This window comes from Primulina tabacum, chromosome 5 (genome assembly GCF_025594145.1).
Source record: "Primulina tabacum isolate GXHZ01 chromosome 5, ASM2559414v2, whole genome shotgun sequence".
NCBI lineage: Eukaryota > Viridiplantae > Streptophyta > Magnoliopsida > Lamiales > Gesneriaceae > Primulina > Primulina tabacum.
This window is the reverse complement of record NC_134554.1, coordinates 17,013,939-17,040,590: the sequence shown is the minus strand read 5'-3', so window position 1 is coordinate 17,040,590 and position 26,652 is coordinate 17,013,939. Positions and strand designations below refer to the sequence as shown.

The window sequence follows — 26,652 nt, the reverse complement described above, 5'->3', positions numbered from 1 at the left end:
TTGTTAAATAAGACTTGTACAAATATAAACACATAATTAATTATTCTATAAAAACAATATAAATACTCATATATTAATCTATAAATCTGGGTAAGACATCTCAAGAATTGAGGTGTCCCTGTCTAATAATACATAGTTATTTGAGTAGAAATAACTGAGCTTAACGAATTCAATTGGAGCTACTCAAATTCTGCCCAAACTCGATCAAGTCAAGCTTAGTTCGAGTTTTGAACGAACTGCTAGTGAGACTTACAGATAGCTCTACTGATTTACACCTCCAAACCACACACCTCGTATAAAACCTCGATCTTCCAACATAACCAAATCTCATAGAAAAACATCTAGCAGAGCGTGATGAAAGTGGACAAAATCAACATTTATATTCTCTTGCTCCTGTATCTATGACAGAACTTTAACTTGAACTCACACAAGACAGAATATGATGCAAAAACTCACAAATAAATCACTCTTTTCTCGTTACTAAAAAAATACAAGAACGTGTTGAAACAATCCTTCCTGAAATGTACCGGAGATAAGAAAAAAGAGAGCAAGTTGCTCTAGTCTCTCCAATACAGAGTCGGAGCAACGTTACAAAACCAAGAAAGAAAGCTTGTAAAACACCAAAAAAAGGCGCTTATTTATGATCAAATACAAACAAGTGTAGAATAGCAACATACCTTCAGCTCCACCGCACATTACCCCCTCCCAGAAAGCATTCCGGACAGAGGAAGAGGCAACAATGATAAACATAAATGAAGTATAATGTGTAAATATGTTGCAGGCCTTAGGTACGAATTATATACACAATCTGGCCAATATGGGAGAATTAGACACAGAAGTCGTTCAAAACTAGAGCAGCGAGGATTGAATGGGCATATGCGATTCCAATGACAATTAGTACCGTTAGTCACATGTTATAATAAAAGCTTCCCGCCTGCATTGGATTTCAACGGGCTGTAGAATTCCGTGAAGTCCAACCGAAACATGAGGAACTTCAAGTCGACATGTTGTTGTATTGGCAATTGTGAAATAAAACCCTCAAAAAGTGATGAATATTCATTTGCAGTTGCATCAACAGCTTGCCCCATGTTTCTAAGAAATTCCCCAGCTCGTCTTGTGAGTTCTTTCCTGCCTTCACCAAGCCAAGAACTGGGTTCTGAAGATGTTTTAATTGATTGCTTCTGCAATTTGGCTTTGTCCCGATATGGGCGGGAAGACTCTGTGGTTCTGGATTTATTACAAAAAGCAGGGAGAAAAACTAAGAAACATTGCGCATCCAGTTTAGTAGGAGAATAAAGGATGCAAATAAAAAACAATACCTTGATTGCAACTCATTTATGCCTTCATAAAGTCGATCTGCGTGACTTCGGAATCGCAATATGAGGTCAAATAACGTAAAGAGGGTCTTGTTAAGGTTCTGAGATCGTTCGCCTAAAAGAGACTTCTCAATGATTGAGTGAAGGTACTTCTCATGTGCACCAAGTAGATCATCCAGATCTTTAGATACTTCCATTTCCTTGGAGAAATTAGACCACGACACCTCCAGGACTTCAAACATTATGTAGTACTGAAGATTTGTGACAAAATGATTCATCTCGTCCCAGAGAACTTGGCACTTCCTTGATGTCAAAATCAACTGCAAGGTAACAGCACGTGGCAACTTAGAAAAGAACTGAGAAGTAACACGGTTTGGTTTCATGCCTTTCCAAACGCCAATCAGTGCATGCTCTATCCTTCTAAGCTTCCACAAAAAGTTAAAAATTCTGAGATATCTAGACATAACAGATTCGGTGAAGACAGTGTTCAGTGGAACTCTTGCATCATATTCTAATGAAAACACATCCCATCCTCTGTCCCCCGTGTTATGTGGCATCATTTTAACTCTTAAACTATTCAGCATATCACCATCATCGTACTGCGCATTTGATGATCTAATCGCACTTTCCAATAATCCGGCAAGCTTGAATGAGCTTATCGTGTTAGCGGGCTCAGACAGCTCAGGGCCAACAATATCCATTAGATACTGAACAAAATCACCTTGGCCAAGAAGTAAATATCTCTTGATTGCAAGGCAGTGTTCTTTGAACTTATATCGTGTATACATAACATCCAACAAATGCTTATCTATTCGCTTTGCTGCTTCTGCTACTAAAGATTCCAGCGCATCAGTCTCACCATATCCAAGATCACCTCTACTAGTAGTGGTACCAGCTGCAGCTGCCGCCTCTTTTGCGTCATCAGCCCATACTCGATCCTCACAACAAACTCGAAGGAAATTGATGGACTTTCCAGTCCTTAAGATACGTTGAGCAAGAGATTGAGATATGAAAGAAGGAAGCATGGAATCAAGTAGTCGATAACCTTCCCTCCAGAGACAATCTGCTTTCACAGGCTGACTTAGAACAAAAAATTCTGAAAAAATATCCTCGAGCTCCCCTTCCAATACCCAACTCCTCACCATTTCAAAGAGTGGGGAACACACCTGACGAAGTAGCTTTTTCATGAAATCATTAACAAGCGGATCACCATGTTGAGCACGCAAATGAATTGCACCAGCCATGGCCCCACCTTTTAGAACTTTACAATTATCAACCAAAATAGCCATTAACCTCATCTTTACCATGGGTTCAGCAAACCAAACTGACAATCTCCTCAATGAGAGGTAGTTCCCTGAGCATGCATTTTCAGAAACTAAAGGAATCGGATTCATTGCCTGCCCTTCAAGCACAACCAGTAACTTGTAATACACTGACAATTCATCTTGCAACGCAGCACAAAATGCTTGTCCTACAGTCCCAATATCCTCAGCTGGAAGGCGGTCCATACTCTCTGTTATATACCCGTTGACTTTTCTAAACAACCATCCAAGCTCGCAGAGCTTCCGGACCATTGTCCTAGTAGCCCTTGGCACCTTAATAAATTCTGGAAGAACATACTCATCGGCCTTTTCATCAAACTTCAGATATGCCCCGTCAATCCCCTGGCATGCATAGAGCACATCCCTCACCAATACCTCTTCGGAAACCTCATTTTCTTCCTTAATCAAGTCTGCAAATTCCCTATATGCCATCTCACGAAGATTTCCAGGGTCCTTTGTCACCATCAATACCCCTCCATTCCATCCTTTCTCCACAATCTCCTTAGCTCTAAAATGACGCGTATTATCCCTCAACCCCCTCGAGTGCTTCACATTTTCATTTGAACACACTATATTATCTGAATAATTGCCAACATCCTTTTTGCTCCAACTTTTATCCAATTTCCCAATATTGCTTGAACCCCTCAAATTCGACACGTTTTCACCAAAACCCCGCAAATGATCAAGACGGCCATTAAACCCTCCATCGCCCAAATCCGTACTCGATTTCACAAACCTACCAGGACGATCACTCAATACATCACTCTCATGCAACGCTGGCAACCCGCCAGCAAACACAGAATCCAGAAACCCATTAGCAATTTTATCCGAAAACTGATTTTTCTTCAATTTCTGATCCTCAGATATTCTATTTAGCAAATACAGTACAGCCCACTTATTTTTCACGCTCCCGGGACCATTTTTCAACGAGAACTTAGAGTACATATCGGTAAAAGTTAGGGCTTCGTAGGACTTACCGGTAGTGGCGAGGCGGCGCTTGATGGACTCAACAACGGAGAATTCGTCTGCATCAATGGAGGGATTCAAACGACTGGAGAGGATGCGGAGAGAGTACTTTAGGGCTTGATTGTACTCTTCCTGAGTGGGGATTGAAGAGGAAGCGAGGTTGCCGGGTGATAGAGGGTTGGAGAGTAAGCGATGAACTAGTTCTTTGACTAGATCTACTACCCTCCGGTCGTCGTCTTCCATGGTGGAACGGCCGCGGCGTCGCCGTTGTTTAGTGTATACCGAGTTCGTATTTAGAGATATTAGGCGGGGAAACGAATAACATAGTAAAACTATATTTGTTGGATTTTTTTTAATTAAATAACATAAAAACTAAACAAATTACCAAAATATAAACTAATTGTAATAATATTAGGCGCCGGGGTTTTAAACCCATCCCCTGAACTCTTCAATTTATTATAAAAATTTTGAGTAGGTCACGATTTCACGAATATTTGTTTGTGAGATGAGTTAATCGTACAAATATTCACAATAAAAAATATTATTATTATCATAAAAGTAATACTTTTTCATGGATGACTCAAATAAGATAACAGTCTCACAAAATACGACTCATAAAACCGTCTCACACAAGTTTTTATCAAAAATTTATAGATATGTTTATAAAAATGTTTTTACAAATTTTTTATAAAAAGTTATTTCAAGAAAAAATATATTATTCTACAATACGGTATGGATTAATATTCTATAAAAAAAATTTAATTGTAATTTTATTTTTCCTCATTTTTTCTTGTTTGGAATTGAGAGGTTTTTTACTTGTATTTTCTCATTGTTATTTATCTATTTATTTATTATTATTTAATGCACAATTAATGCATAAAATATAGCGATTGTATAAAATTTAAAACATATAAATTCTCATGTGAAATGTTGAAAACAAAAAGACATAATTTATAATAATAAAATTTTTAATGTCTTGATCTCGATGCATTCCGAAATTGAGTTGCTACAGAAATTCGACAATTATTTTCTTTGAAAATAGCGTCATCTGATGTATCAATTTCTTTCTATCTATTTTGATTTTCGTCATTGCCTTCATTTACGTCTCGTGCTCCACTTTATAAATCTTCATTTGCAAATTCATGAACATTCGATTCAATTTTTTAATAAAATTATGTAAAACACACATCAAACAATTACGAGGTATATTTGGTTCATTGAATTATAATTGTTTATTGGCCTCATAAGGAAGGTAAAACGATGTTTAATTTTTCACCTTGATGCATTTCGTAGTATTCTAGAATAGTGTGTGATTCCCTCTCATCCGACATAAATAAAGATAAATCTTATATCATGGTTAGATTAAAGCAATACATTTTGAGTGGTGTTCACTTCTCTACTAACCCAATTCTAAAATATAGTAGATGAGATTATATTTATAAATGTTAAAAGTATTTTCAACATTAATATAGTAGATGAGATAAATGGATTTCGTCTTGTATATTAATATTTCTAGCTATTTATTTTATTGTATTTCCAATGTACCAAGAACTTTGACACCATATGATTTGTGTCATTACTCGATATGTCAAAAAACATAATATCATAAATAGGAGTTTATTAATTACTCAGAATTAAGATTGACTCATATATGACCATCACTGATTAATATTGAAATCTCAATGTGATACGAAAATTTAAAGAGATTCAAAATTAATCATGCTCCAATCCTATATAATCAAATTATATAAAGCGTTTTCATAATAATCTCATTAATGATAATCCGGATAAGATCATTCTAAAATGAACCGCGGTAACAATTTTAAATTAAAATCCCAACTTTAATTTCTAATTGCGGACATATTTAGATAATTATATTTTAAATATTATCCTCATCTATATAACATTTATATACAAATATTTAAAATCATATAATAATAATCTTGGGATTCCAGATATTTATAAAGCATCAAATAACATGCATGCAAAAACGATATTGAAATATTTTTCTCACATTAATTAAAATCATTTGTTTTTGGGCACAAATCCCAACAATCTCCCACTTTCCGTTAAAGCAAATGAGACATGTTTTTGAGTCCCATCCCTTCAAGATGTTGTTCAAAACTTCGAGCAGGCAATGTCTTAGTAAATGGATCAGCTACATTGTTCGCAGAAGCGATCTTTTGAATTGATACATCTCCTCTCTTGATAATGTCTCTTATCAAGTGAAACTTTCGCTCTATGTGCTTTCCTCTGTGGTGGTTTCTAGGTTCTTTTGCATTGGCCACCGCTCCACCATTATCACAATAGAGCTTGATTGGTTCATGCGGGTTTGGAACAACTTCCAGATCTCTCAAGAACTCACGAAGCCAAACTGCCTCTTTTGCCGCTTCACAAGCTGCTACATACTCGGCCTCCATAGTTGAATCAGCAACACAAGTTTGCTTAACACTCCTCCATATAATGGCACAATTTCCTAAAGTGAACACCGCACCGGAAGTAGACTTTCTAGTGTCCCTATCTGATTGGAAATCAGAATCTGTATATCCAATAGGAATCAAATCCCCAATAGAATATACTAGCATATAGTTTCTAGTCCTTCTCAGATATTTGAGTATATGCTTCACTGCTACCCAATGATATAATCCTGTATTTGACTGATACCGAGTAACCACTCCCACTGCAAAGCATATGTCGGGTCTTGTACAAACATTGCATACATGAGACTACCAACTGCTGATGCATAGGGAATCCGTCTCATTGTCTATTCTTCTTGCGGTATTCTGGGACACTGCTCTTTTGAGAGATGAAATCCATGTCTAGAAGGCAAGTTTCCTTTCTTGGAGTTTTGCATCGCAAATCTGACAAGTACCTTGTCAATGTATGATGCTTGAGACAATGCCACAAGTTTATTTTTCCGATCTCGAATAATCTTAATCCCAAGAATGTAACTTGCTTCTCCCAAATTTTTCATTTGGAATTTGCTGGCTAGCCAATTCTTTATGCTAGATAAAATTTTCACATCATTCTCAATGAGCAAAATATCATCTACATAAAGAACTAAGAAGAGCACCTTTTGTCCTTTGATTTTCTTGTATACACAATGTTCACCTATATTTTGATGAAAACCATAAGATTTTATAGCTTCATCAAATTTTATGTTTCATGATCTAGAATCCTGCTTAAGTCCATAAATAGATCTTTGCAGCTGGCAGACTTTCTGCTCTTGGCCTTTAACTACGAAATCTTCTGGTTGTACCATATAAATGGTTTCCTCAAGATGACTGTTCAGAAAAGCCGTCTTAACGTCCATTTGCCATATCTCATAATCATAATGAGCAGCAATGGATAAGAGAACCCAGATAGATTTTAGCATGGCAACTGGAGAGAAAGTATCCTCATAGTCTACTCTTTCTTTTTGGGTAAAACCCTCGCCACTAATCTAGCCTTGAAAATCTCGACTTTCCCATCGGGCCCTATATTTTTCTTGTAGATCCATTTGCTACCAATAGGCTTAATACCTTCAGGTTGATCTACAAGTATCCTGACCAAATTCAAGTAAACAGACTCCATTTCGAGTTTCATGGCTTCTTGCCATTTTTCTTGATCAACATCAACCATTGCCAGCTTATATGTCAATGGATCATCGTCACCTCCATCAGTGACTGCAACTTGTGCTTCACCTATTTCACGATAGCGAATAGGCAATCTTATTTTCCTTTCACTATGTCGTGGTGGAGGCGGGGGTGTTGGACCTTGAGTATTGGTCTCCATCCTTTCTTTTTCAACAACTTTTGTTGGTATGGGGCTAATCTCATCAGCCAACAACTCTGCTAGAACTACTTTACTTCTGGGTTTGAAATCTGCAATGTATTTATGCTCAAGAAAAGTAGCATTTGTCGATACAAACACTTTGTTTTCAGTAGCATGATAAAACAGACCTTATCTTGTCCTCTTGGGATAGCCTACAAAAATACACACTTCTGAACGAGGTTCCAATATTCCAGTCTTTCCCCTTAGCACATGTGTAGGACACCCCCACATGCGGATGTGTCTCAAACTAGGTTTGTGGCCATTCCACAACTCTAGGGGAGTTTTAGGGATTGACTTAGATGGAACGATATTCAAAATGTATACTGCTGTATCCAGTGCATAACCCCAAAATGAGTTAGGCATTGAAGAATAACTTAACATTGATCTCATCATTTCGAGCAAAGTTCGATTTTTTCTTTCGGCTACACCATTTTATTGTGGTGTTCCAGGTGCCGTGAGCTGTGACAATATTCCATTTTCAATCAAATGGTTCTTGAATTCATAATCCATGTATTCTCCTCCTCGATCTGATCGAAGTGTCTTGATTGATTTGCCGAGTTGATTTTCTACTTCACCACGGAATTGTTTGAACTTTTCAAAAGTTTCGGACTTTCTTTGCATTAAATATGCATATCCGTATCTTGAATAGTCATATCAATGAAAGTGATGAAATATTCATAACCTCCTCTTGCTTTGACATTCAAAGGTCCACATACATCAGAATGTATAATATCTAGAGGTGTTTTAGCTTTTTCCCTTTTGCCAAAAATTGTCTTTTGGTAATCTTTTCTTCAAGACAGGATTCACAGACTGATAGAGTACTAAGTTTTAACACTTTCAAAGGACCATCCTTTACTAGTCTTTCTATCCTTTCTACATTGATATGACCAAGCCTTAAATGCCACAAATATGTATCATTATTTTCATCGGAAATTTTTCTTCTCTTAGGGGTTGGTTCAATGACTTTAAACATTTCAGTTTGAAGTAAATTATGTGAAATTGGCTTAATAAAAACTAGATCATTCTCAAAATAATCAAAACAAATATTCATACCATTCTTATTAATTGAAACATAATCAATATCAAAAGAAACATAAAAAAATTGTTCATGCAACTTCGAAACTGAAAACCAATTGCGTTGGAAACCAGGAATAAAATATTCATTGTTCAAAATCAAATATTTATTATTCTTAAATGACAGTCGCACTGTCCCAACTGCCGTCACTGATAATCTTTCCCCATTGCCTACTCTCATCATGAAAGCTCCCTCATCAAGATCCCTGGACGACTCTAGCATCTGCAAAGAAACAAAAACATGGTTAGACGCTCCTGAATCAATTATCCAGCTTGAGAAATCATTCTCAACAAAGCATGTTTTCATGACTAGTAAATCTAATTTACCTTGTTTCTTCTTTTGTTTCAGCTCATCAAGGTACTTCTTACAGTTCCTTTTCCAATGGTCATCCACGTTGCAATGGAAACATTTTCCCTTTGGTTTGGGTTCAGCACCCTTCCAATTCTTCTTTTGAATCTTTTTCTTGCCCTTAAACTTTCCTACATTTTTCTTCTTTTTATTCTTAGAAGAAGAAGCCTTTCCGACAACCACATTAGCTTCGGCAACATTTTCCTTGCCATTGTTATCATCTATCAAAGATTCATAACTTTGCAGCTCATTTAAGAGTTCTGTCATATTACATGCCCTATGATTCATAACATAGTTTGTCCTAAATTGGAGAAAAGCATGAGAAAGTGTCTCTAGGATCATGCCAACTTGAGTTTTTTCATCAATGTTCGCACCATTGATATCAGCTCATTGAAATGATTAATCATTTTCAACACATGCTCACGAACTGAAAACCCGTTCTTCATCTTGCAGTTCATAACTGCTTTCACAGCTTCATAGCGTGCTTGTTCAGATGGACGTCCAAACATTTGTTGTAGAGATTCCATAATCTCTTTAGCAATCTCAAAGGCTTCATGCTTAGCTCAAAGCACTTCATTCATTGCCGCTAACAGGTAGAAACGTGCACTGTTGTTTGCAACAATCTAATTGTTATATGCTTGTGACACAGTCCTTGAAGCACTAGCTGGAGGCACTGGAGGACAATCCTCCTTGAGGACAAAATGGTAACTTTCATTGATCAAGAGGATATTCATGTTGCTTTTCCATTTAGAAAAATTTTTACCAGTCAAAACTTGCGATGCAAGAAGAAGAAGAATGTGATTTGACATATTTTCTGAAAAAGTGATAAATATTTTCAATGTGCAGTTGCATAAATATCACAAAATAATTTAAAGACAAAGTATATAGAATGCATAAAAGCACATGATAATACACAAAACATTTTACTTGAAGTCTTAAAAAATTATAATCACCACAATTAAATGCCGCCGTAGGATAGGTCAAAAATTGCTAATTGTAATAAGACTTTCTCAATAAATAAAGGCTATCTAAAATATCTCATATTTCTAGCATCTTTTAATTTCTTATAAATTTTAGTCAAAAAGATAATTAACTAATTTAATCACTTTTTTTTATGAATGTAACCCACCGTATCAGATATTGAATTCATTGTTTAGATCATACTAGAGATCTCAAACAATTTTTCTTTGAGACTGGATTTTTAGATATCACCGAAATTTTTTGTGTGGGAGGTGAGAGAGAAAAAATTTGGTGAACAAAGTTGCGTGCAAAACTTATATTATTTCATATGGTACTCAATGAAATATTTATAGACTTTTATTCCTTATCACATAAGGAGTCATTCTCTATTTTAATTAATTAAAATTCCCATATTTAATATATCATGTAAAGTCAACTCTTGATAAAGCATATATGGAAAATTAAATAATGTTTACATGTATAGACATATATGGAAAATTAAATAATCATGATTTAATTTTTTTACTTAATTCTAGACCCCTATATAATATTCAATGAGAATCTTGTACATCTAATAGTCATCACTACTAACGTTATTATTTAATTAGTGAATTATAAATTTAATAAATAAATAATTGTAAACTCATGATAAACCGATGGTATAAATCTTGTTCATATAATGAAAAATGAAAATTTCGAAGATCGAAATTATCACTTATCCATTTTTGGCAGGCAGCTGTCACTTTTGTGAACTCTTTCACCAAAATAGACAATTTCACTCTCCTCACTTAATTAGCAGTTAAGCTAACTTCCACAAATTTCAGTATACAGAATCGATTTATAAACTTTTATAAGCTTTTTTTTTTATCTCCATCAAAATACAATCGCCAAATTTAACTCTTTGAACTTGACTATCTCAACGAAAACACAGAATTCGATACTTGTGTGACTTTCAATGGTTCAGAGATACAGCTAGCCATGAGTTCAAAACTTTTTGTAATTCAAAATAATATTTATTCTTATTCGAACTTACTCTAATTAGCCTCATTCTTTTCATCAAATTCTCGATCATGAATGTCAGAACTCAAGTCTGATTGCACCCATCGGATAATGGTAAGAGTGTCTAGTAGCTTGGCCAATGTTCCCCTAGGTATCATTGATAATATCTGCAAGAAAATTAAGTTATGACTAGCATACAATACCGTCCCTTCAACTCATATATCCTGGTCGAATATGCAATTATTGGTATATCGAGAGTTGCATTTGAATATTTTATAACGATGTGATGTATATTGAGTAATAACAGCGACGTGATATATGCAACTGAGGAAACACATTTCCATAATGCACGTCTTACTCTAGCCAGAGATTCCTTGCACTATTAGCTCATCAGATCACATAGGATATCTTCACCCGTAGGTAAACGGTGAATCCCCGACTACGTACAATGTATTTGCTCCTACGTATTTTGAAACTACACCCAACCTCACCACTTGATGACCCTCAATGGAGTGGGTAAACGGATCAAAGTGCGTGTTAGTACGTAGAGCCTCTACGTTGTCCTGAATCAAATGACTAATGGTGTAAAAGCATAACCGCGGATTATTTCGCTCGATAAATGATAACCACTTGGACAGTCCGAAAAAAGGTTGTTTAGTACATAATCATATGATAACTCATATGTATGAATGAACATCTTCATGCCCTTATCAATGAAACATGACGTTACATCACAGATGCTAGTCTCAAGCTCAAGCGACCTTTATCCTTATTTTAGGCGGTTGATTCTACTAGGAACCTGCTTAGAATATATGATATAATGATATTCGTTGAGAGACAGAGCTCATGATACCTATTATATATTCAATGATTTTATCTATACAGCATTGTTATAAAAATAAAGTTAAATGTCATAATTGGATAATTTTTACATAAGAGTCAATAAAGTTCAGACCACAAATTTGGCTCAATGGACATCTACTCTATCATTAACAATTGTCGTAAAACGAAGAAGTATAATTATATGAAATCCATATGCTTATTATTTCTTAGATTCGCCAACAAGTTGATTCGATGGAACAATCTTAAAGCATAAACGTAGAGAAGAAAAATGAGTAATTCATGGTAATTTTATTGAAGAATCATTGTGAATGATTGTGGGTAGAATAAAATTATATTACAGAATTTTTGAATGAATGAGTTTATTTATTTATTAGACGTGCAATATTAAGGCATGCACGTAAGTAGTAGGTTGGGTGTTGTTATTAGCGGTTAAAATGACTTCTGCATGCGAGTTTCCAGCGACACTTAACATCGGATTCAAAGCTTCCATATGCCTTCAATTTATCCTACACAAAAGATTCAAGAAAAAAGCAGAGACATTTCTTCATTCTTGAAAGTCTGAATTTGGTTTATTTTGTAAGTTTTTCGTTTTCATATTTCTTGAACATTTATGGGATCTCGGGCTTCAATTGAATTACATGTAGAATTTTCTGAATGTTAATTCATATTTGTTTTTGCTTTAATTCTTTTTTCAAGAAAGTCTTTGATATAACATTTTTAGGCACCAATATATTATCTGTTATTTTCTGATAAATCCATGTCCATTGGGTTTATTTAATTTCAATTTTTTATTTGAATCTGCATAGGACAATATCTGATGATGATCTCATATATTTTCTTGTTGCAGCAAAAATTCTCAGACAGTTGCAAAATTTTAATTAAGGATTCTAGTCTTTGGTTTGGCCAAAATTGTGTGGCTGTGCCTTCCAAGATTGAAGGATGTTGTGCTGTGGAGGTGCAGAAGAAGAAAGTTTCAGTGGTCCTCCGGCAAACCAATATACGGCCCCGCCTAAATCCGGAAATCCATATCCCGGTGGCACAAATACTGGAGGTATACATTTTGACGCTCTCTTAATCTCTTCTCGTTTATATATCATGATGAATTACCGGCAATCTTATTCTTATATAATGATTTAAATGAAATTTTATCATGCTTATCTTCTGAAAATCTGTGATCATTGATCATTGTAGCGGTTGTTTTTGCTTCCATTTTTTAAGGTAGCGAGAGAGGAGAGCCAAAAATTTCTGCTGCAAGAAATGGAGCTCCTCAGAAAGTTTTACCTATTGAGACTCCAGCACTGTCATTGGATGAACTAAATAGATTGACTGGCAATTTTGGAACCAAATCGCTGATTGGTGAGGGCTCGTATGGTCGAGTTTTTTACGCAAAGTTAAGAAGTGGGCAGCAAGCAGCAATCAAAAAGCTTGATACCACTTCAGCACCAGAGCCCGAATCTGATTTTATAGCTCAGGTATTTGAATATAGCACTTCAATTTTTTTCCCTGCTTTTGCACTTGGATGCAACAATGGTGATTTTTGGCCTAAAATAATCGGTTGCATCCAGTTATCCTTGGTTTCAAGGCTCAAGAACGAACATTTCGCGGGGCTGCTTGGGTACTGTCTTGAAGCAAACAATCGAATCTTGGCATACGAGTATGCCACAATGGGTTCTTTACACGATGTTTTACATGGTAAGTCGAAGTATGTCTATTCTAGATTTTGATGAAGAATTAATTTAACCGTTGCCCTGTTACGTTACAGGTCGGAAAGGGGTGCAAGGGGCAGAACCTGGTCCAGTTTTGACCTGGAATCAGAGAGTGAAGATTGCTTATGGAGCCGCAAGGGGCATCGAATATCTGCATGAGAAATGCCAGCCTTCAATTGTCCACCGTGATGTTAGATCCAGCAATGTGCTTCTTTTTGATGATTTTGTAGCCAAGATTGCTGATTTTTGCTTGACAAACCAGTCATCAGATACAGCCGCTCGACTGCATTCAACTCGAGTCCTCGGAACGTTTGGCTACCATGCTCCAGAGTAAGTTAATACTGAATCATATCATACTAATACATAGCCCAAGCACATGCTTTTTATATGCATAATAGTGGTTGAAGAACAACTTCGTTTATAAGAGAAATTCTAGTTGTGAAGAATCTAAATAAGATATCACTGGAAAACAAGAACTAATGTTCATAGGAAGAGTGATCAATTCAGGAAAAGCCAAAAAGATTTCGTTAAGTGACCACCGAATTGTTCCTTCATCATGAATACTATAGATGTATACTGTTCATGCTGTCACAAATCTTTAAATATCCGTAGTAGAAACGACTGAATTTTCTTGAAGTTTTAAGATATATAATATGATGCTAAAGGTATGCCATGACGGGACAAATAACTCAGAAAAGCGATGTATATAGCTTTGGGGTGGTTCTCTTAGAACTTCTGACTGGGAGAAAACCAGTAGACCACACAATGCCTAAAGGACAACAAAGTCTCGTTACATGGGTACAGTTTGTCTTTTTTCCCCCTTTTTTGGAGCTAAACAAAATTTGTCTCTTACAATCTAATCGATCTTATAACAACTACAACTTATTAATCTGATTTTCTTCAGGCTACTCCAAGACTTAGTGAAGATAAAGTGAAGCAATGTGTTGATCCCAAGCTAAACAATGATTATCCACCAAAGGCCATTGCAAAGGTTTTACTCTAGTGTACTACATACATCAGAAACAGATTTATGATCTGAAATCTTCTTTGATTTCTTATCTTTATGATTTTTATCAGATGGCAGCTGTTGCAGCCCTTTGTGTGCAATACGAAGCTGACTTCCGGCCGAATATGACTATCGTCGTCAAAGCTTTGCAGCCGCTTCTCAACTCCAAACCAGCTGGCCCTGATTCTAATTCATAAGAATTGTGCTTGTATGATATCTTGAATTGGCCCAAGCTCGGAGCAATACCAAGTCTTGTTTCTTGGTCGAAAGAACCAAACCTCAGAACATTGGCATTATTTAATTTATTGCGATAATACTGTGTGCTGCGATATGTGATGCCTGCTGTCTAGATTAGTGTGTTGGTAAAGTTTCTAATTTCCAATATTTCAAATTGGGGTGTAGGAAACTTCTTTTTCTTGAAATCTTTGTTGATATTGGATTTAATAATTAAATCAGTTATGTGATTTTGCCATTTAAACATGTTTGGCTGAGTTTAAAGTTCATTTTATGTACAGTATTTCATGAATGTACTTAGTTATCGAGGGACCACTTAAAATTAAGTGGTCCCAAAAACCGTCCCAACAAAACGATATTTTGAGTTCGACATCTTAAGTTGTAATTTTCTTTCTCATATTAAAAAAAAGATGTGAAACAAACCAACATGTCAATTCTTGAGAGTTTGGCTAATAGTTTGATTCATTTTACAAATATTTTCTCGAACTAGTATCCTGTATAATAGAATTTGATATTATTCTTTTCATATTCCAATATCATTAGATTATGTGAGTCCCTTAAATTTTTATGAAAATTGACATATATGTTGATGATCAAAGAGCCAACATTTCACTACATCATTGGATGGAGAGAAATGATACAAGTGTAACATAGAATAATCCAAAATTTGTCGAGTGTTTTTTACCTTATTAGTATGTTTTGCAAGAATTGCATTAACTACTAAATTATTTTTACCGAGTAATTAAATGTTTGAGGAGGAGAATTTTTTCAAATAATATGGATCTGAACTCATGTTCGAGATTAATTATTTACATGATTTATTCCAATATTTTGAAATATTTAAAACAAGAAAATCTAAAAAATGTAATTTGTTAGATATTAGAAACAAAGTGGAACTTATCAAAATCCAAAGGTAAAATTATGATTCCGTCTAATAAGTTCTTGGAAATAATACCAGATTTCTACAAAATCTCTGGAGATCTTAGAGAAATAAAAAAAGGTACAAAATTAGGACAATATGTTATTTATGTACCACAAAAGATAGAAAAAAATCCTTGAAAAACAAGAAGAAATTCTTGTAGCATTAAAGAATATTCAAACAAGAATCCAAACTCTAGAACAAGAAACAAATTCCAGTAAAAGGACTTCGGTAGGAAGGTTACTACAATTCTTTGTTACGGAGTCCTTATTACATCAAAGAGAGATGACCAAGCTGATGCCAAAACCTTTAACTGACGAAGAAAAAATTATCGATCTAATTAAAAATGTCTCAGAGAAGATATTAATATGATGATAAATTCAGAATGGATTGTTCTAGAGGATCTTCAAGACCTTGCATAATATTTTGCAAATCTCATAGATGTATCTAAAGATGAACACAACTAGGATGAACAACCACAATAACCTAGTCATCTTCTCATGAACCAACAAGAAAAAGTTTGAGATCTCATGATACAAATATGAGATGACCCCGAACAGATTTCCATGTTGGTGGAGAAGCACACCCAACGAGAACCAGGTTAAGGAGAAATCAAATTTCATTTCACCAAACACCCTATGGAAAATCTTTTTAGAACCTATATATCCTTATATAGTTATGCTTAATCTTCATATACTAGATTTCAAAAAAGAGAAAATCTCATAGATCGTTAGACATCGAATATGAGAATCGCAACATGAACAATTCATCTCAACGTAGAATGACCTATTAAACTTTTAGAAATGAATCTTATGGGATCAATGAAAATTGAACGGGACATGACTTCGATAGAAACCAAAGAGTCAGTCATAACCGGAGAATCTCTCAATGAGATAGCCGAAAAAATGACTACTTATTTAAAGCACAATTTATAGAGGTATATTATTTCAATGGTCAAGACACATAGAAGAAAAATGAATACACTCAAATTTTGTATATTCTTGAATTACATGACATTTGTTTATTTGATGAATATATTATGTTACTCACTATATATAGATGGAATTCAGGGGTCGAATAGCAAAGCAACTTTTCTTTGTCAAAGTGTCAAGTCCATGGAGATAAATGCTAATTAGGGAATATGCCCCTGACAATCCAGATACTTTGACATGAAGATCCTCTTTCTCAAAAGAAAAGTAGCAGAATGGTGTCATACGACAATATTATAAAAGAGTTACAAACGATTAAGGGGTATTAATAAACGTACTCATTTGTGTTGTAAAGAAAATGATCTTCCAACAATTATTGAAAGTAAGTCACAAAGGTAGAAAGGAAAAGCTTTAGATCTCATCTTTATGTCAGAAGTTGAAGAAGCGAAGTAAGTTTTTGGAAACCAAGAACGGTATGGTATAGACAACAGGACAAATCTTATAAATATGAGCGAAGAAGTGGACCATCAAGAAGTAGAATGTCATTCTAAGCATCGAACATATCTCGAAGCACAGGAATAACACATACGAAGAAAACTTTGAGAAGAGCTGACACCCGAGCTAACGAAAGTTTTAAAGATTGTAATTGCTGGACAGTGAAGCAAGATGTAACATATTGACCAAATGTCCAGAAAATGAAAAAAGAGGAATAAAATGCTTTGGTCCTACCCTGGATATTGAAGAAGCAGTTTATGACCAAAATCTTGTTCAAGTATACCAGTTTGAGGATATATCTTCATACGAAAGTATATATGAAGTAGAAAAATTCTTGAGTTAGGAAGATTCTGATAGGAAAAAATCAGAATCTGATTGAAGACGAGATGTTTCGACACGAAACACAAGAAGAATTTTCTGATTTTTTTAGTCAGACAACCATATCCAATAATGGTCCAAAATATCATGAGAGAAAATCCTAGCATACAGAAGTATCAAGGATTCTATGCAGGACATGTAGAAAAGTTCTTAGGAAATCTTGGCATAAGAAACAAAAATCATCATCTAATCTATAAAGTTTCCAGATGAGAAATGACAATCCAATAGAAATTACGTGAAATAGAATGGAGATACAATTAATTCCTTCTGAATAAATTAAGGAGGAATTACAAAAACTCAAAATAGAAGTAGCACGAACCATGTCTTAGATTTATATCAGAGCAATCCATATTATGATAAAATCTAATTTTTAAAAAAGAATAGATTCACCCATTGATATTGCTATATGAGATAAACGAATGTGTAACATTCAAGATTCAATACTGGGAACAATCTCAGGGAACTTCAAAGCTTTGGTATTGCATCAGAACTTTAAAGAAAAAAGACTGATGAAATAAGGTAATAGACCATATTCTATCACCTCAAATTTTATATGATCTATCCAATACACATCATTCAAAATTTTTATTATAAATGAGTTTATTGAAATACCAAAAATATTTGAAAAAGTTATTAAGTTAATTTATCTAGAAAGAATCGAGTTTCTTTTAATACATAAAACATATATCCAGATCCAAGACAAATCGAATTTACAAAGAAGTCAAAGTCTTAAACTGGAGCCAAGAAGATTATCCTTTCAGGGTGATAGAATAACGAGTAACAGGTGTGGAAAACCCCTGTCCAAGAAGTCCAACCCAGAACAAAGAGTTTATCAACAATAGGAAGACTTAGATGTCCAAAAGGATGGAGGAAAAAAAAAAGAAATGACTTCAAAGTTTTTTAGGATTTGTTAATTTTGTTGGGATGTTTATTCAAAATCTAGCAAAAAACAGGAAAGTGTTTAGTCCATTACTGAAAAAAGAGACAATATTTATATGAACAAAAGAACACACAAATGACTTACTCAACTAAAAGAGATTTGTAAAAATATTTCAAAAATGATTATCTCTCAAGATGAAGATGATATATTTGAAACATCTACTCATTTTTTTAAAGTGCGGAATATTTTTTTTAAAAAAAAAAAAAAAACTTAAATTCATCTAAAATCATACGTAAACATAAACGAATAAAAATCTTAAAATCATCATGTATAAAAATATTCATTTCCTTTCAATTTCATAAATTATAATGCGGAAAACATGCGGTCCTCGGGTTGTGTCGTCGCACCAGGCCTGCCTACTCAGAGTTCGGTACCTCCAGTCTCCTCATCATGAATCTCACCTGCATCACACACGCCTAGTGAGTCTAAGGACTCAACACACCTGTACCAGGAATAACAAGTACATATACATAGCACACAGCAGTGAAAAATATCATACTCAATATATATTTCTTGAACTTAAAAATCATAACGTAAACGTGTTGTGTAAAATCATATCGTGTCAAAGCATGTCATCTCATATCATCATGTTCGTAAACGTGTCGTGTAAAATCATGTCGTGTCAAATCATGTCATCTCATATCATCATATACGTGTCAAGACAGCTCATCGTGTCATTATAAACTTAAACATTTTCTTTTAATTGAATTCAGTTCATTAGTTGTGACTTTCGTATCAGCTCTATTCGATGGATCCATCTATAAAAACCGTGGTACCCAGCGGCGGGGGACATCAGCGACAGCATTACCCGCCCACTGAGCCCGGGCCTCAGCTCATCATATCTCATGTCATCGTATACATATACATCGTCAGTCACAACCAATTTCCATCATTCAAAAATATCATCATTTTCATCACTTAATAAAAACATGCATATGCGTAACTTTTCCTTTAAACCAAGCATGCAACGTATTTATCGTAATTCCATAAAAATCATGAACATGATGCATAAACATTTAAAATGTCATAAATTTGTGCTCAGGGCGCTGCCAGGACTAAAATCTCACCCCCGGTACAAAATGACCATTTTGCCCCTGGAACCCAAAAATTATCATTTCACCCATGGACCTCTAAAATTGACCCAAACCTTACCAAAATCCGTAAAATGTCCCAAAACATTCTTATAAGCGTTCTTAGACGTAAACTCGAGCTCATACTACAACCTAATCGATTCGTTTTTAAAACTTGGACCGGGTTCCCGTTTTTAACTTGGATCGACTCCAAACTTAACCAAAAATTTCTTAACTTGAACCATAACTTAAACATTTCATTCTTAAACATTTAGAACTTAAATTATGTCTTTAAACCCAAAATCTTTCGGCCACTGCCTATTGTTCTAAATTAAAATCTCGGCCACCACCTCTTTGTGCAATCATCAAACTACACATGGCCCCTACCCTTACACTCTCACGGTCCTCCCTTATACTCCCACATGTCCAGCCCTTAAGAATCACCATTAGGCTCTTAATAACCTCTCTAAACTATGCCAAACCCAAACAAAAAGGCTACTGCACAACTAACCGTAGGAACCGACCGCTCCTCTCGCACCACCTCTCGAACAAGTTATGTCTCCACGGACCGAGCTTCTCCATCGACCATGTACCTAAGGCTCACCCTCAACCTCATACCAGACCTTACAGGGACTGAAACATGGCTGGTTTCGAGCCCATGCACAGCCGAGTCCTCTCTAACTTAGATCGAACCCACTTCCACCCCCTCAATATGCACCTACACCGAACAGCCCTCAAGAACCACACTTAGATCTATCAAACTTCGACCCCAGGCACTATTCCTCCTACCTCTCGACATCAACAGCTTTTGATAATTCCAAACAGCAGCCCCCTTACACACAAATTCAGTAGAAAACGTGAGCACAACCGAGAATGCAAGGAACCTACATGTAATTTGAAAATCTTTCATGTACAATGGGAGATCAAAATTTGAATGCAAGAACACCTACCACAGTATATAAAATACGTGTATGATGCAGAAAAAATAATACAATGCGTGCCTTGACGATTGAAGAACAAGAACAATGCAAAGGGAGATCCGGTTGAAGCTTTTCTTTTGCAAAACAAGAGAAACCGACGCCTTCAATTGTGGAGCTCTGAAACCGAGGGTGGGGAATGCTGAATGGGGAGAGGATCTGAATGGAGAGGGACGTGTATTAGCTGTGGGGGGTTACAGGATGTTAAGGGATTTAATTAGGCTTAATGAGGTTGCAATTAAAAAGGTTAATGGGCTCTAACCTTGATAATTAAAGGTTTAAAAGGATATTTAAGTCCGATGAGCCTAAAAGTTGACCCGTTAAATTCAAACACACTCCCAAAAATATTTCGGGTTGAAAAGATCTTGAAGATATTAGCCGAACTCTCAGAAAGTCCCTCGATTCAATAAAATTTGCTTTCTGTTAAAAATAAAATCCTGCGAGTAAAAATGCTCGATAAAATTTTCCTTTTGAAAAATACCCTTAAAAACACCTTATTTTAATAAATAAAAATTTAATCATCTAATAAAATAATTTTTCTGAAAATACTCCGATCTCCGATCCTCGTTCGAGCGTGAAATGCACCTAGAAACCCTAATGCATGAACTTATAAAATTTCATTAATTAAATTCTAACATGCATGAATTATGCATAAAATGCATAAAAATAATTAAACACAAATTAATGAAATAAACATGCATTTAATGTTTTAAAACAATTTAATAAAATACCAAAAAAATTTAATAACTTGCATGTATGTGGTTCTCGTGGACCTTCAGATTTTCGGGACGTTACAATATTATTATACACAAATATCAATGATCATTGGTGGACAACAATTTTACCAAAGCTCACACCGGAAAGAGGACAACCATGTAGGTATTGTAGTGATCTATTCTCAAAAGTATAAGTCATAAGATAACATATCAACGAGAATGAATTTTATGCAGTACAAATGATCATTATTTTATTAGCAAAGAAATTTACCTTAAAGATTGATAACACACATGTAAATGCTTTCTTAAAAAATAAAATTTAATTAAAACCTGAAAAACTAGATTAATAATGTGTCCAGTTTTATGTCAAAATTATATTTTTTATATTGTGATAATTAAATCTCATGAAAATATTCTTGCAGATTTCTTAACAAGAGATGGACAACGCTGATATCAATGCCTATATAAAAATTCAGAGGAAATTGAGAGAACGCCTTGAAATGTTTCAAAACGCGTTCAACAAGCTTGCCCAAAATGCAGAAGTTGCAGGTAGACTAAGAAATTGTCTCTGATTGAATTACAGGATGTTTACAGGCTTATTCTCAGCTAAGGTCTGTAATACAAATACATATCCTTCAAGGCATTGAGAAGCCACTAATTTCCAAATGGAGAGTTTTTGAATACATGACTATATACCTGGAGTAGCAGATTCAAATACCCATAGCACAAATGTTAAGTCGAGATCATCTCCATACAAGTCGATCAAAACAAAAATTGAGACTCCAGATCTTTATATCGAGTCTTTTTGTCAACCCTTCATCTTGGGGACTGAACAGTGAGAAATCAACCTTAGACCTCATACAGACAAGAGTAAATCTAAAGTTGGTATTAATGAATATGTTGTTTCTCTATTTTAGGCATATCAACAGAACTGAGAGAAATTGAAAATAAGAATAGACATTAACTCAGCCACAACTCGGGTTGACGTAGCATGAAAATATCATAGGGTATGAATGAAACCAAATTTATATCCAAAGAAGGTCAATGCATGGTATAAATTTGGGGCTCTTGCCTCAGTTTATACTACATCATCCAACTTCCCAAAAATTTTAGGATTACCTAAGTGGATCCACGAAGTTGTTCATGAAATATGGACAAACAACGACTATTTGTCCAGAAGAGACATTTTAGTGCTATAGTTTTTCACTACAGCACCAGAACCAGCCTGAAAAGGCTCACATGAAATCTTTCATTTTAACAAGCTAATGAGGACATATGTATACATGTCAAAACGGGCTGACGGGACGGGCCAGCCCGCAACCCACCGCAACCCGCCATTAGGCGGGGCGGGGCGGGCCAGCCCGCCATTTTGGCGGGCCTCTAAATGGCCAACCCAGCCCAACCCACCTTGGGCCGCGGGCTAGGCGGGCCAACCCGCTTATTATTTTTTTTTAAAAAAATACTAAACAGTATTAAAATAAACATAGAAGAAAAATATATTTCAGTCAAATATTTTCATAAAAAACTTAAAAACATTGAAATAAGACATTGAAAGCATACAACAATCAACATAATACATAAAAAAAATAAAGTGTTTATTCTAATTCACACAAGATTTCATCGTACACATGTACTAAAAATTAACTCATGTAATATTATGTTTTCAATAATACAGATAATTACTTTATTTACTATATTATTTTGATAATTCTGGATTAGTTCGAGTTAAACATTAAAAAAAGGGAGGGGACTGAAGAGTATAACATCTTCAAAAAAAAATAGAAGCATATAGATTTTACCAGAGTGATTGAAGTTAGGCACATGAGAAAAAATAAGGAAGAAATATGAATTTTTATATAAAACTTAAAAATATAAAATTCTACCCTAATTTGGCGGGCAACCCAAACGGGCTCAACCCATTTGGCCCGCAACCCAAACGGGCTCAACCCGTTTGGCCCACCTCCAAACGGGCTGCTATTTTATCAACCCAACCCGCTCAATTTTATGGCGGGACGGGCCGACCCGACGGGCCTGACCCAATTTGACAAGCCTAAACATATGCGAATGTTAAAAAATTTATCAAGGATTCTTCAATAAAATAAACACCCCTTGTTGCTTCAATAACTAAAAATGACATCTCTACCAGAAGAGCATGAAGTCTATGGGTCTGTCTAATCGAGATGGACAAAGTCAAGTTTCCATTTAAATTTTTATCATAATTCTGTAAATGGATCTTTTTATTTAAACACTATGACATGAAAAACAAAAAGTTTTGCAAAAGATCTATTTGAGAAAAAAAGAAATATTCTACGGAATAGACAGCTGTTGGAGGGCAAAGATACTCGCCGAAAATTCTATAACATGGTTTATGTAGGAATATGATCAGAAAGTATATGCTCAGAATACCGAAACCAAAAAAGCCAGAATTTGGGAAAGGTTTTCGGCCAAGATCTAACCGAAAGCATAACAGATAGATGAGTCCAAGTGGTGGAATACATAAAAAAAACAATTTTTTCATGGATCATATAAAAACAAAAGTTTTCCGACAAAGATAAAACAGACATTTGAAGAGTTTGAGATTGCATCGGACTTAATAGGTAGCGCCAGCTATAGAGAAGAAGATAAAAAATATTTTTTTCAAGAATCAAAAAGGATTTTAAATTTGCAAGCGTCTGAAGTAGGTAGACAAATTCTAATCAATTATTGGATGCATTCAAAAAGTCAACAGCCAGCTTTTCAATTTGTGTTTTCAAACACATTCAATTCTGATGTCTCGACATTAACTATGTGCATAAGCTAGGTATAATTTTGATCTCTCTCACATATAACAGGTGAGTCTAATTTGAGTTGTGAGCATAAAAATGAGCACAATTTATGAATAACACATAAAAAATCGTATTATGTCCAAATAAAATTATTGTAATTAATATTATAATTATAAAGAAACATTTCGATGTTAAAAAACCGTTTTCAATATACAACTAATATATATATATACATATATTTATATATCTATTATCAGTTCACTATTGAAGGAATCTACGTCAGGAACTATATATTGTAACTACATAGTTAGACTATGAGGAGTAGTCTGTAAAATCTGGTGGATACAACCCGACGACACTCAGGTCAAAGAAGTAAACTGTTCAATTTATTTTATGGAAGCATGATAAACCATATAAAAAAATCAATCATTTGAAGCATGATATATAGGCAGAAAAACTTATGTAACTATATGTCTTTAGATTATATGTTTTTAAGAATAAACACGATAGCTGTAACAATATCAAGTTTCATAATTATGAAGATCAAGCGTAATTCTCGAAAATTTAAATGATCAGAAGATGAAACAAATATTTGAATGAACAAAGAGTTTGAAGAAAATTATATTTGGCGATGAGATATTACTGGAAGCTCGCCGTGATTTTATTCGGCAGGTGCAACTTTCGTCTTCATAAAAAAAACTGTATAATCCGATCATCATTTTTTCTTGCCAAAAAAAAAAGAATCTATCGCTGCGAAATTTATCCGTGAGCAAATTAGCATAAGAAAACAAAATATACCGAGTCTTAAACAGCGGAATGTGAATAGAAGTTGTCTTTAGGCGTTGTCCGTCTTTCCCTTCCCGGGCTTTCTTGTGAAAAAATCATAAATGAATCTGCCTCAAGAGTGAGTGATCCTCTTGGAATCAATCGCAGTAAACAACAGAAGGGTGGCGTTTTCAGTTTAAAAAGGTAACAGAACTTAGAAAAGAAACCAATAATGGAAGTGGACAATCAAACTGCAACGATGGAGGTGTGGAACAGAGAAACGGTGCCAACGGTGATGAAGATTGTCTGCAGCAGACTTCCTCAGAGAGACCTAATTTCCCTTTTGCTTGTCAGCCCTCGGGTTAATCGAAATCTCATTGCTCATCCTTCGCTATGGCTGGTAATTTTTGTGTTTGTGGACCAATGCAAAAGTGCTAACTATATGCACTCTATTCGGTGTACTTAGATGCACCAAGCTGACTGACGGAGGTTTGCGAACAATATTGCTCAACTGCTCCTCTCTTCAGAGCTTAAATTTATACGCCCTTTCAAGGTAAAGGAACACAATTTACATACTTCCTCTTACAATTTTCTGAGTTCACAGTAAGAATTTGGATCGGTTGGAGACTGTATCTTACCTTTGTACAGTTTTACAGGGGTGGCATACAAGAAGATTTCACTTTTAATGCATCTTCATTTTTTAGACCTCTGTGGCGCTCAGGTATGATATAGTCTGCATAGTTATTTATGACACAAATTTTTCCGTAGTCAAAGATTCTAATATTGAATGTTAAAAAAAATGCTTCTAATAGCGCATGTCAGAATATGTCTGATGAAGGACTTTCTTGCATAGCTAACTGCAAGAGCTTGATTTCTCTCATTTGACGTGGGTATGTGAAGTGTAAGAACCTATCTTTTGTCTTTTTTAGAGCAAAAGAAATAAACCTGATGACTCATGATGAATTCTTGACTTTGTACAAACAGGTGCGTGTGTATAACTGATCAGGGTGTCATATCTATTGCCCAAGGATGCACGTTTCTTGAATTTTTAAGGTGAGTTTTTCGTTAACGAAGCAATGCATCAGTCTTGCCCATTATAGTGGTTCCTGCTTTATCTATTAACACATGATCTGCTGATTCTTGATTTCTTGGTTCTGCCTATCTTTTTATCCTCGACCATGCTCACAGAGGTTCTACTCTTGTCAGTACCATGGGTATCTTTAGAGGTGTCTTTTTTTGTACTTTTTACAGTTTATTATAATTCTAAGGAAGAAAATAAGAGCAGAAGGCGCAGACATGTATTCTGAAAATATCTCAAGTAATGGACCACATATCGAACTACTTGACTTACTATCGTTCAGTAGATTTTTGCGATCAAAGTTTAGATAAAAGGATATATCTAGTAGTGGAGAAAAAAAAAAGGAGGGAACGGGACCGAAAATATTTTATTGTCAAAGATCAAGAGTTAAAAAGAAATTGAAAAGAGAAGGGATGTGACCGTTCCTGCTGTCTCCCTCTTCCTTCTTCCTCTCCTCACTTACATATCTGCTGTCCATATTAAAGTTTGGATACATGTGGTTGCCGTTGCAGCTTGTTTGGGATAGTTGGGGTGACAGATAAGAGCTTGGAGGCCCTTTCAGGGTGTTGCTCAAATAATCACAACACTTGATGTCAACGGCGGCCTCGGCATAAAGGTACGTAGTCTTTCATTATTACATTGCGGCTACTTGTGCTGTTATGGTGACAATAGTTCACAATGTTCTTTATATGCCTATATATTTCCTCGCAGAGACGAAGCCGCGAGGAGTTGATCCAGTTGTTTCCTAAAATTAAGTGCTTCAAAGTCCACAGCTAAGTTGTCACTGTCGCCGCTGTCAATGATTTCTTGCTTGAAAGTCACCATTTTGCTCTGAGATTGAATTATATGAGAAGACAATATGTCAGCACTCAATTGAGCTACGAGTTATTTAATACTTTATTATGTTGTTTGGTGATGATGATATGCACAAAAAATCAACCGAATTTAAAATTAGCACACCTATCAACCGAGAGTACCGTCTTTTGTGCACAGAAAGTAATCCCAAAATTGAACTAGGAAGAAGGAACATTA

At 35.1% G+C, this 26,652-nt stretch overlaps 2 protein-coding genes and 1 pseudogene across 2 annotated transcripts; 2 read left to right on the top strand and 1 right to left on the bottom strand.

Moving 5' to 3' along the window:
- Positions 1–501: 501 nt before the first annotated feature.
- LOC142547147 (gamma-tubulin complex component 3-like) lies at positions 502–3,931 on the bottom strand. The gene is made up of 2 exons (XM_075655268.1): positions 1,320–3,931; positions 502–1,227 (listed from the first exon to the last, which is right to left on the bottom strand). The coding sequence occupies exons 1-2, from the start codon at positions 3,845–3,847 to the stop codon at positions 915–917; spliced, it is 2,841 nt and encodes a 946-aa protein (XP_075511383.1). The 5' UTR covers positions 3,848–3,931; the 3' UTR covers positions 502–914.
- An 8,145-nt stretch (positions 3,932–12,076) lies between these two features.
- On the top strand, positions 12,077–14,826 carry LOC142544884 (putative protein kinase At2g41970). The gene is made up of 8 exons (XM_075651910.1): positions 12,077–12,218; positions 12,490–12,693; positions 12,861–13,114; positions 13,208–13,334; positions 13,405–13,678; positions 14,014–14,146; positions 14,253–14,339; positions 14,426–14,826. The coding sequence occupies exons 2-8, from the start codon at positions 12,582–12,584 to the stop codon at positions 14,549–14,551; spliced, it is 1,113 nt and encodes a 370-aa protein (XP_075508025.1). The 5' UTR covers positions 12,077–12,218; positions 12,490–12,581; the 3' UTR covers positions 14,552–14,826.
- Positions 14,827–20,344: 5,518 nt separating this feature from the next.
- LOC142544195 (F-box protein At3g58530-like) lies at positions 20,345–26,532 on the top strand (annotated as a pseudogene).
- The last annotated feature ends 120 nt before the right edge of the window (positions 26,533–26,652 follow it).

Bases quoted from the DNA above. Each gene is read 5' to 3' on its own strand.
- LOC142547147 (XM_075655268.1), bottom strand. From the start codon at position 3,847: ATGGAAGACGACGACCGGAGGGTAGTAGATCTAGTCAAAGAACTAGTT. The intron at 1,228-1,319 runs GTATTGTTTTTT...TAATAAATCCAG, and splicing joins ATAAATGAGTTGCAATCAAG to AACCACAGAGTCTTCCCGCC.
- LOC142544884 (XM_075651910.1), top strand. From the start codon at position 12,582: ATGTTGTGCTGTGGAGGTGCAGAAGAAGAAAGTTTCAGTGGTCCTCCG. The intron at 14,147-14,252 runs GTACAGTTTGTC...GATTTTCTTCAG, and splicing joins AACAAAGTCTCGTTACATGG to GCTACTCCAAGACTTAGTGA. The intron at 14,340-14,425 runs GTTTTACTCTAG...GATTTTTATCAG, and splicing joins CACCAAAGGCCATTGCAAAG to ATGGCAGCTGTTGCAGCCCT.